Consider the following 11,926-nt stretch of genomic DNA (forward strand, 5'->3'; position numbering starts at 1 on the left):
TATATATATATTTATTTATATTTTTTAAATAAAAAATTTTACTTATATTAATTCAAAATACAATTTTTGCATCAGAATCTGATCGTCGGGATTTGAATGGTTCCCCAAATAAATTATAGATAAACAGATTTCATTTGTTCCTATTCATTAAAGCATCACTAAATAAATGCCTTTCATAATCTATGAATAATAGAAAAACGGTTAATAGTATTTTCGGTGATATAACTAAATGAAGCTAAAGTTTACTAATTAAAGGAAAATTTTGATCAAGAATACAAATTGTAAAGTCAAGTCAGTATTACTAACTGTTATCAACTAAACTCTGAGTAATTCTCAAGATCAAAAGCTGTGCCCGTGTAACGTTCGTTAATTCTGATGATTGATTTGCAGACATTCAGGTTTCCTGGCTGATTTGCCCTTTTAGCAAATAAAAGGAAAGGATGAATAAGCTTTAAAGTTGATGCTAAAACATAAATAAAATATCTTTTTTTTTTTATTCATACCATGCTGGGCAATGACATTACCATTTGTAAATGTGAAGACGACATCATTATAATTTTGTTGCACCATTTTGCAACAAGGTCTTCGATTAGATCATTTTTTGACTGATTTGCTATGCCATTTCGAAAATTTGTATTTGCAGTTCCATTCAAATACGAGTATAGGCATAATTTTATAATGGATACACGTAGAATCAATATAGCGATTTTCTTGAAGATTTAAAGGTTCTAAACACGAGAACTTTAGTCAATATTTATGATATAAATAATTTCATAATGGAAATAATTCTTCTTATCTATTACACGCTTTCTTGCAAATTTTTTTGGTTTTTTTCTTTCTTGATCAAGAAATAAAGTAGTGAAAAAGAGATAAAATTTTACCAAGTTGAAAAAGATAGTACTTTTGCCCGGAAAAGATTTAAAGGACTAATTAGACTGGGACAGGGTAGAGTTTACCTCATAATTTTCTTATTAAACATGCCGATCAATTATAGGGTAACACGTGATTTAAGAATAATTAAATTTTCTTGCGTCATAATGACTTCAAGGAACAAGTTGTTATTTTTTTTTCAAAATTAATAATAATATATACCTTTTATTTTTCGTAGGATGAAGGAAATTTATAATTTGACATCATTGAATCTATTTTATTAAATTATTTCTTTTTTTTTAAAAAAAAAAAATCCTATCTTTAAATGAATGTCTCAATAATTTGATTTATTTGGAAAATGATACGATTATTATTTGTATTAATGTATTTATAAAATGTTCTAATCTTTTTATTCATTCTTTCTTCTCTTCAATATTTCAACATTTCTTCTATTTTCCATAAAATCTTCCTTAAGTTCTTTACCAAGTTTACTGCTATCAACCACACCAACCCATCGATCAATCAAATCAAGTACGTTGTTAGTGTCGATATCGTATCTGTAAGATAATTAAAATAAATTAAATAACACTAATGAGATATATATCACAAAAAAATTTTTACTCACAATTCTTCACTAGATTTAACCCATTCACTGAGTATGTAAGAAAGTTCTTGAAATAAAAACCGTAGTCCATCTCTGATATATAACGATTCATCCTAAATTAAAACGGTTTTATTATCAATAAGTCCTCATGAAAAAAAAAGTTGTTATCGCATTCCTGGAGAATTTCGACTTACCGATCTATTATTTAAAACACGTTTAAATGTTTCAAATAAAACAGCATAATTTATATTAGCCTGCCTCAGAATCCTTGTAATGACACCAGGATCATTAAATCTACGATCTATTAAATATTTCGATACTAAAATAATGATCTTATCTATAATCAAAGAAAAAAAGAAGAGAAAAGAATAAATAATTTTTATAAATTCAATAAAATTCGAAATTATTATAAAAATACCAACACACCCAATGGTAACATTCGAACGTCACTAGGATAATATTTTCGACCAGCGCTTACAAGTGTATCTGCTATCGGCTGAATAGAACCAGTATCTTCACTTCTTTGTATAGCTTTTGATTTTAAATCAAATCAAATCGAGAAGAATTAATATTAATTTTTTTTTAAAAAAAAATAGATAAATAATATTTGATAACCACCTTTTTGTATTATATCATCCCAAACATTCGCTATTTCAGTACTATAAGGTGCATCTTCTACAATTTGTAATAAAGCTAACTTCTTTTCAAACAAATTGAATGGTTGAATAAAATCATTCAAAAGCTATAAATTAACATAAATAATTTGTAAGTGAAACTAAGTAAAACCCAAAAAGAATATATTCAAACGTAAAATATAGGGACAATAATTACAATTGGAGGGTCGTAGAGCTTTTGATTAAGAAGTGCAAGTACTTCAGCTTTACTAGGTATTCCATGCAATTTAGCAAAATTATTAAATACATTATCATTCATGCTACTTATTTCCAAATAAATTTCGAATTGTATTTGCGCAATCTAACAAATAATAAATATACTAATTAATATCATATAAAAAATTAATATGTTATGTATGAATCTATACGAAAACAAATACCCTCATTTTATTGCGATACTTATTTAATATCTCGATTACTTTAGCACTTTCGCTGAATTCTTTGGCACTCTCAGCTTGTCCTACGGCATGACTTAGATAATTCAATCGCTCTTGTAAATCAACATCATCTCTAAAAAAAAAATTATGTAAAGAATCGTGATGAGTTTTGGTTTTTTTTTAAAAAGTTTATCAGTTTATCTTGATAAATCTATCATTACCCTGCATTCTGAGCTATGTAATCCTTCACATCGGCCGCTTTAAGATATTCGTGACGTTTCACACAAAAATCACAATATAAATCTAATTTTTTCCTTACTTCTGGTGAGGATAAATCTTTTGAATCAGTAAGGTAACCTTCAATGTAAGGGGCTGCCGGCTAAATACGTACAAAATAAAAAAAAAAACTTTTTTTTCAGAACAGGTAAAATAATTGCGATGTATCGATTTTAATCGTATAAAATTTATGGAATTACGTCAAAGAGTTGTGAAATAGAGTCTGCTAACAAGAATTCGTCATAAACCGTAAAAAGGAAATCTATGTCTTTCAAGGTCAAGCCAAGTTCTAGAGCCTTATGAAGAACAGGGTTAAAAGTACGTGTTTGACCTTGATTAAAATTATAAACACATTAGTATTCTTCAATAAAAGAAAATAAATAGACAATTCAAATATCGGATAATAAATATTACGATGAACTCCTTCGTTAAAGACGCCAGCGTCTCGTAATGTGTCGATAACGCTGTCAAGAATTGATTTACGTTTATCAGTTACATGCTCCATAGTATGTGCAGCTTTTAATAAAAGTTCAACAGCTCCTAATAATGAAATTAAATATTATTTAAATAATTCTTTATTTGTTAAAATGAAAGTTTATAATTAACTTACCTTCATAAAACTTGAAATTTTTGTACTCATTACATAAGTTAATTAAGGTGCCATATGTCATGGTATTAATGGATTCAGTGAATAATCTAAATTCAACGGTGATTAGTGATATTATTAAAAAAAAAAATATTGAAAGAGTAGAGCGTCTTTAAAGTCTTGTAATTTCCTTTTTCTTTCGTAAATAATATATCACTTCAATCTTGGAACTTTCAAGATCCAAAAATATATCACACTGAGAAAATTTACAAGATGATTTAATTACTATGAAAGACGCCCAAAAACTTTTCAAATATCAATTACTTTAACGAACTACGTAATGCTTCATTAGTAGTATGCTCATCTTCATTCTTCTTAGCCTTTTGTAAAGCTTCGTAACCCTAAACATTGTTTATATTTTAATTTTAGTATTATAGCGAATTCTTAAAAACAAATTCATAAATTTAAAATTTAAAAACATACCTGGTATAATTTAACTTCTATAGCGTTACAGAAGGTTGGACAACGCGCTTCTAAATTACGACTGAGATTTTCAACCTGTAGTTGTTAAAACAAACGGATGAATTTAGAAAAAAAAAGATATGTGTATAGTTACTTATCTTATATTTTATGTAAATGCTAGAAAATATGAAATTAAATATTTACACGCGGCGTAGTTTCTTTCCTGATTATAGCCAGAACTACATCGTGCCAACTACTCCTAACTGACGGATCAGTTACCAGTTGATCGAAATTTGAATTAACTATAGTTTGTTTAGTTGATGGGTCAACCCTATAAAAAAAAGACTATTATTAAACTTTTTACAAACTAAAAAGTAGACAAATAATAATTAGGGAATGAAATCGAATTTTTGACAATTTTTTACGTATAAGCCGATTAATCTGACTCTGACACAAAATTTCAATGCTACTTAAATGTTGATAAAAATATTAGGATTAACTTGGGGGAATTAGGGTAGAAACTGGTTTGGAGTCAGGTTAACAATTTATAAACATAATCGATAATCGATTTCAATCCCTACGATATTACGAATATTTAAAATATTTTTAAATGTACCTCGCGATTGTTTCGGGTAAATTATATTCTAGCATAAGTATAATAAAAGATATTGCATCAGCCATCCTGACAAGTGCATCATATAAACCACCTATACCAATGGCTTGTGCCTAATAACAAATTAAAATTCAATAAGAATTCTTTTTTTTTTTTAAAAAAAAGAATTTATTCACAAGTTTAATATAGAGTTACTTACTGGAGTCAGAGAACTACTAGATGTATTCTCGACATGGTGAAGAGTTTTTAAATCAGGGTGCCTTTAAAATTTTTTGAAATTTAGTAATTATTCCCATCATTCTTATCAAGTAAAAAAAACTTATATCTCACTTATCACAAAATTTCTTCAAATTTAATAATTTCTTGATTATATATTGAAGTTTTGGTTCAGGAATATTTGTGTCTACGTAAGTGATGGCGCCAGTTGATCTATAAACAATTAAATTTAGAATAAGTTATTTTATAGGTAAATTACTAAAAAAAAAACAACAGAATCATAAATACCTTAGTTTTAGAATTTTTTGACGCCATACAGGTCGAAGAATTCTTGCTAAGCAAAAAGCAAACCCTTCGAATAAAATCGAATATTCTAAAAGAAAATTTTTCATAATTTAATGTAACATTACTTAATAAAAAAAGACATGATGTGTACATACGAAAGTATTTCAAGGTTGCATAGCTTTCCTCATTGGCGATCAAAAAACACATTGCACAAGTTTGTTCCTGTCCATAACTAGATAAAATAATAAATGAATAAATGAAAATTTTCTTAAAAGCAACATAAGTATAATTATACAAAAGATTTACTTTTCAACAAAGGCTTTTGACACTTCATTTTGAAATCCTCTTTTGATAATATTTTCTAAATGGTCAACAGGTCTTAATTTATTTAACATTATTATACCTTAAATTTAATAAATTTAACAGATTAATAAATCAACCTAAAAAAAAAAAAAAAAAAGTCTCAATAAAAAGAAACAAACCATGATGAGAATATACAAGGAATTTTCTAGGAGGAGCATAAAATTGATCGATCAAATCATTTGAATACTCCTCAAAAACTTTAGGATCATGTAATGGATTTCTAATTTCTTGAATTTCATAAATATTATGATAAGGAAATGTAAAGATATGCTCAGAGAAGATGAGCTCTTGACTCTGAAATAAATAAATATAGAGAAGGATATAAATAAATATGGAGAAGGATATAAATAAATATGGAGAAGGATATAAATAAATATAGAGAAAGATATAAATAAATATGGAGAAGGACATAAATAAATATAGAGAAATATATATATATATACATATATATTAAAAATAGAACACATAAATGAAACATGAATATTTTGAAAACATACCTGAATGAATCTCATGAACATTGCACCATAGTTAGGTTGGGTGGTGGTTACAACATGAGATGCACCTTCCCTTTTTAACGCAAAAAATACTCCGTGAAAGTATTTGAACATTGAAAATCCACTATTAGTCTGTTGGGCCACCTGAGATTGGGGTTGAGGTGGTGGTTCATGAACCTCATATAAAATTAAACAATTAGGTTCCGTATTTCTATAAGAGGTTGTATCAGTTACTACCGACCAATTGTACCCCCTATTAATAGAATAACAAGTAAAATATCCACGATGACCTAATATAAAGATGATTCATTAACGAAAAAAGTTCCCGAGATCTATATATAAATTAAATTTATATAAATTAATACCTGTACTTGTAACAGCCAATAAACAATAAAATGAGGATTCGGTGACGTGAATTGGGTGTATTGAGATAATTGTCCCTTTCAAACCAGATTTGTCATCGTTGATAGACCATTTCCCCAAAGATTTTAAAGGACCTCCATTCTTCATGATAAGAAATGACTATAAAAAAATAAAATCATTATAAAATTCGCAAATTTTTATAAAAAAAAAAAATAACAAACAAACAATTAATACCTCAATATGATGATCGGACATTACGCTTAACAAATTCCGTGCGTCATCAACCACAACAGACCTTAGACGCGCTTAAACGTTGTATAAAAATAACGCGTAATTATTTTACTTATTGTCAAATAATCAAATATAAAAAAAAAAATGATATAAATGGTCTTACATGAATAATTTGAAATAAATCTCAATTGTTGATCAAGCGTGCTAAGTGATCGAATTTCTAACCTACAAGGATGAGAAAACCAACCTTCATCCTAAAAAAAAAATCTCATAATAAATAAATACGCTTTTTTTTAAAAAAAAAATCACATTTTTTCAAAGGATGTCACCTCATAGACTAATTCACAAAGTTCTCCAGCATCAATAAGAAAAATACGACCATCATCAGTACCAATTATTGATTCCACAGTTTTTTTACTATAATTCGCTCGATATCTATCCGACGACATATCATGAAAAACTATTCCCGTCGGAGTATTACTTAATCCAAATATATGTATGGCTTTATCGGTGACTATAACCAACACATATTGAGCATCATCAATAAAACGGCCTAAAAAAAGAAAAAAATCAATGATCAATAAATTTGTTAAAAAAAAAAATTCAAAATAAATTAAATAAATTCAAAATAAAATTTCTCTATCAAAGAATTAATTTTCAAACTTATTTAAAAGCATATATTATATGGATCGAAATCTTTATATGTTAAAACCGGTTTATCATTTATAATTTACCTGCTCTTGGTTTAACAAGACCCACACATTTTATATAAAGATCTTGTAAAGGATGAACATCTATGTGACCGATAGCATTTTCATCATTTCTATTAATAAAATCATGAATATAAATACGTATAGGTATATGAAAAGATTTTGTAACGCGTTTAATAAAAATTCACGCATAAATTCGCGTAATAACTTTAAACATCTACCCTTTTTCGTATTCCCATATAAATAGGTTGTCGTTAACAGTAAAATATACCAAGTTTGTATAAGGAAAACAACCTAGTTTTACCACTATTTCGTCTGACGTGTCTACATAATAATCCGTTAAGGAATATTGAAAAAAGAAATTTAATAAATATAATAAAAAACTATAATAAAGAAAGGATACTAGCAAGAAGTTCGCGTAAACGACTCGGAATCAATATAATTTTTTCTTCCTTTAAAGGAAGTGTCTCTTGCATCACAGGTTTATAACGTTCTTGAGTTCGATCAGAACTTTGCCTAAATAAAGAGGTAAGATATTTGTTGTCCGTATTAACCTTGTTAGAAATAATGCTTTCTTTTGTCACCGTGGTGGTCGCCATTATTCAAATGTTTGGAATACGAAATTATCGTAAAAAACATGGAATTTATTTCGACTTATGACTTTGTAATATTTTTTTCAAACGAGTAACGGTAACAGTGACACAATACCATTACCATAAAGTTGTGTAATTTTCATATCACGTGTTCACATGCTAAACTCATACTAACTCCGCTGTCTCCGCGCGCAGCAAACCCAAAAGGTCAAAACCTGGATTAAATCTTAAAATTTAAAAATTTATTATTATTTTTTTTTTTTAAAAAAAAAAAAATTATCATAAAAAAAAAAAAAAACCAAGATAAAACAAATCTTAAAAGATCGAATTAAAATCGATATATCATAATGGATCATGAGATCGTTAATTAAACTTCAGAAAATCCCTTAAAAGAGAGGATCATTAGGAGTGACATCTTTTTTTTGTATTGTTTGTGCAAGGTAAAGAAATAAAGAAAGAAAGAAAGAAGGGGGGGGGGGGGAAACGGAGGCATAAATTTATCCATAAAAGGATTTGCAAAATTTTTCAAGCTAAATAAATAAATTTATTGTATGAATAATTACGGAATATCCAAAAAAAAATTGAAGTCGTCAAAGTTACGAAATTGTATTACGACTATTAAGGTTATCTAAACTTCTATTCTGTCAATGGTTCTAACTCCGATAGCTCCGATAAACAGATTTAGAAACGGGAATAAAGAAAAAAACTAAAACTAAAACTAAAACGCGTTATGCATAACGCGTTTTAAATTAATGAAATAAACCATTACCCAATGAATATCATAAATATTTATATTTACCCAGGTATTGTGAAATAATTTAAGAGAAAAAAATAACCTTAATTTAAATTTTTTTCTCCCTAAAAATTCTTTGTGTTATAATTTAAGAGAAGGGAAATCAAAAATTTGATAAACAATAAAAAAAAAAGATTGAAGCTAATACAAATTCAATGAAACAATATCGTATGAAATGAAAGGACCCTTAATTTTTCGCACGGACATGGTCACAAACAAGTTTTTATTTAACAAGTAAATATAATAAATATTTGTTTTCTTTAACTAAATGCTAACCACGTTACATTGTTATTCTTAAGATTTTTGAATATAAAGGAAAAAAATTTCACAAAATTATATAAAAGGTAAAATCTTGTTTATTAACGAGTTTATAATGTTTATTTTACTTGTGATAAATGAAATGAATGCAAAAATGAGATGAATGCAATAAATGCGGTAAAAAGCCGAAAAAATAATAAATATTAAAAATATTTATTATGAGTTGCCAAGAATAATTTTGTTTGCAAGATTAAATTAGTTAGATTAAAATTTGATTGCATACAATAATTTCCTTCGTTCAGTAATGATCAGGGATTTACGGATTTTTTATTCCCCGAGTCCAGAACAAAGGAAGGAATTCCGATAACCTTATTGCATTCTCACGAAATCGATACTTTTTAGCCGATTTTATACGATTTAAGAAAACGGATTTAGTTTTTGAAACTCAAAACTTTGTGTAATCTCTAATTATGTAGTGGTAATCCTCACAATTTAATGTTTCTCGGGTTTCAATTTTCGGGCACGCGTAACGAAGATTCATTATTATTCTTGTTTTAAAACAAGAATAATTATTTTTTTTTTATTGTACTATAATAACAATGATACAATGATAGATCTTTGATTATTTTAAATTAAGATAGATAAATCATCATTTAAAAAAAAAAAAAAAACAAATACATAATATTCCAGCAATTATAATGAAATCAAATTAAGAATTAATTAAAATATAATGTTTTTATCCAGAATTTTAAATTTGCGTGATTTGCGTGGTGCGATGAATGATGATGAAAAAAAAAAAAAAAAAAAAAAGATATCAATATAATCACTGATAAAATAGTCGTGAGAAAACTTATATTAAATTATGCAATAATTAAAAGGTTATACGACATAATCAGCAATCGCTCCGAAAACAAATATTCTTTTTCCGCTCAAGATGTCAAAAAGAAGAAATTATAGGAAAGAAGAGGGTACGAAAGAAGTACCTTTTAATATTGCACCCTTTTTTTTTTTTCAAATTTATTATTGTAAACAAGTTAGACCAATCGTTGGAAATATTCTTTAAATTTAAGTTTATTATTCACGACAACACTCAATGCATGTGAAAGTATTATAATCTTAATAGTGGATAAACAAAAGACAAAGTATTGTAGATTATTATTATAATAACGCGTAAAAAAAGATTTCTTCTAAAAAAAGATGAATCTTAGGTCGAAGATATCATTAAAAAATGAATTTTCAATTTGTCATTTTTTTTTTCCTTCCTTGTACAAAAATTATTATATTATTGCACATGTGATGTCATAATGAATAACATTATAACTTTTTGTTTATTTAACTTTACAAATCTTATTAGCATAAATTGATCAAAAACTTTTTGAAATTGACATGTGTTGTTCTTTTTTTAATTTTTTTAATCTAAGAAAAATTAGAAAAAAACATTATTATTTTTTTAATTTTAGTAATTTTCAGACATTTGTAAGAAGAACGAATGGGAGTTAAAATATATATATATATATATATGTAATATTGTATACCTAATACCTGATATGACCGGATAAAGGTAAATTTTAACCGATATAACTTTAAAAAATTCGAACTAGTCATCTTAATTGTTAAGTTTTTTAATAAACGGATAATTGGCTTGCGATCACGACACCATGTACATCAAATATTTTTATCACCAGGGTACACAACATATAAACATGTGATGTGAGAGAGTCATTAGATTAGATATGACGCAAACCGATCGATGGGCAAATTGATGGGGCAAATTGATGACGACACCTTATTGACGTATATTGACGGGGTATAAATTTGACGTCAACAATTAAATGATCATAAATAGATCACTCATACTATTAAAGGATTTAAAGTTGGTACAAAAAAAATCTCGTTATTTCTCATGAAATGATTCTCGTTCTCTCTCTCTCTTAACAAATATACCGGTATATTATAAAACGTGCAATTTAACACATGTTTTTACTTTCTTTTTAGAATTTTTGATTAAAAATATAAAAAGATTTGTTTGTTAATTTATACAAATTTGTAATTCTAAATCAAGAAAACAAAAAACAGATTTGAAATCTTTTTTCTTATACAAGAAAACGCGGGCTATTTCAATTGATAAATAACAAGATTATTATATTTTAAAGTTTAATTTATAATAAATAAATCAAGAACGAATCATTCTTTTAGAAATCATCATAAATGCCTTATTACCTTGTTTGAAAAATGATATTTACATTATAACGTAATAATAAATTCATGGAAAGTAAACCACGTGTGTAAAACACGAGTTTTCTATCAAACAAATTTCTCATTTCTCGGGATTTTTATGAATTTTAATAAACCTGATATGTAAAAAATAAAAACAATTTGATAAATTTATTAAAAAATCTTATTATATGAGAATAATTATAAATACAACCATAATTTTTTTTTTTTTTTTTTTCTCTCTCTTTAACCTCGAATTAAAAAATTTTTAAAATTTTTTTGGAAGAAAAAAAAAGGCCATTTAACTAGTTGATATTTTTTTTTTTTTTTCAAACTAAAATTTTTTTTTTTAACGAAGCAGATGAAAAAAAAAAAGAGACTAGATTACTTAAAGTAAAAATATTGGCGTAAAATAAAGAGGAAAAAAAAAAAAAGGTTTGGCTAAAAACAATAGTTTCGGCTACAAATTCCCACTTTTTTTTTTTCTTCCACATCTTCATATAAAAAAATATTAATTACTACTTTTAAAGTATGTGACACGAAAATAATTAAGAACCAATTACAAATAATTTTACACACAGACTATTTTTTTTATATATATTAAAAACACACAACGGAAAATATTAATTTATAAATAAACATTAATACAATAATTTGTATATACTTTTACATTTACGAAATATTTTCATGTGTTTAATAAGTATCTGATAAACAAGGATTTACACGATGAACTCGATAGACTAGCATAAATAAAATAGAAGATAAGTATTACTGATTAAATGCAGATACTCGATTCCTAATTTGGAAATAGAAAGTGTGTTAAGTAAGATATATTTCGTTGTTCTAAAAAAAATTTTTTTTTTCCTGTTGAAAAAAAAAAGGTTCGGAAATTATTATTTTAATGTTAATACAATTTCTAAAATAGAATTAATAATATGTATTAA

The 11,926-nt window shown here is 26.4% G+C and overlaps 1 protein-coding gene across 1 annotated transcript; it reads right to left on the bottom strand.

The window, feature by feature from the left end:
* Positions 1-1,070: 1,070 nt before the first annotated feature.
* On the bottom strand, positions 1,071-7,723 carry OCT59_003880 (uncharacterized protein; the record flags this gene model as incomplete). The annotated part of the gene is made up of 29 exons (XM_025314524.2): positions 1,071-1,427; positions 1,496-1,587; positions 1,669-1,811; positions 1,901-2,005; positions 2,093-2,216; positions 2,306-2,449; positions 2,529-2,658; positions 2,747-2,904; positions 3,002-3,132; positions 3,216-3,341; positions 3,412-3,497; positions 3,712-3,788; positions 3,871-3,945; positions 4,054-4,180; positions 4,466-4,575; positions 4,662-4,722; positions 4,793-4,891; positions 4,967-5,051; positions 5,119-5,195; positions 5,270-5,366; positions 5,446-5,620; positions 5,824-6,110; positions 6,186-6,342; positions 6,418-6,488; positions 6,578-6,668; positions 6,744-6,967; positions 7,149-7,237; positions 7,346-7,448; positions 7,528-7,723. The coding sequence occupies 29 exons, from the start codon at positions 7,721-7,723 to the stop codon at positions 1,280-1,282; spliced, it is 3,588 nt and encodes a 1,195-aa protein (XP_025184901.1). The 3' UTR covers positions 1,071-1,279.
* Between the last annotated feature and the right edge of the window lie 4,203 nt (positions 7,724-11,926).

Source organism: Rhizophagus irregularis, chromosome 12, assembly GCF_026210795.1.
Source record: "Rhizophagus irregularis chromosome 12, complete sequence".
In the NCBI taxonomy this organism is placed as follows: Eukaryota; Fungi; Glomeromycota; class Glomeromycetes; order Glomerales; family Glomeraceae; genus Rhizophagus; species Rhizophagus irregularis.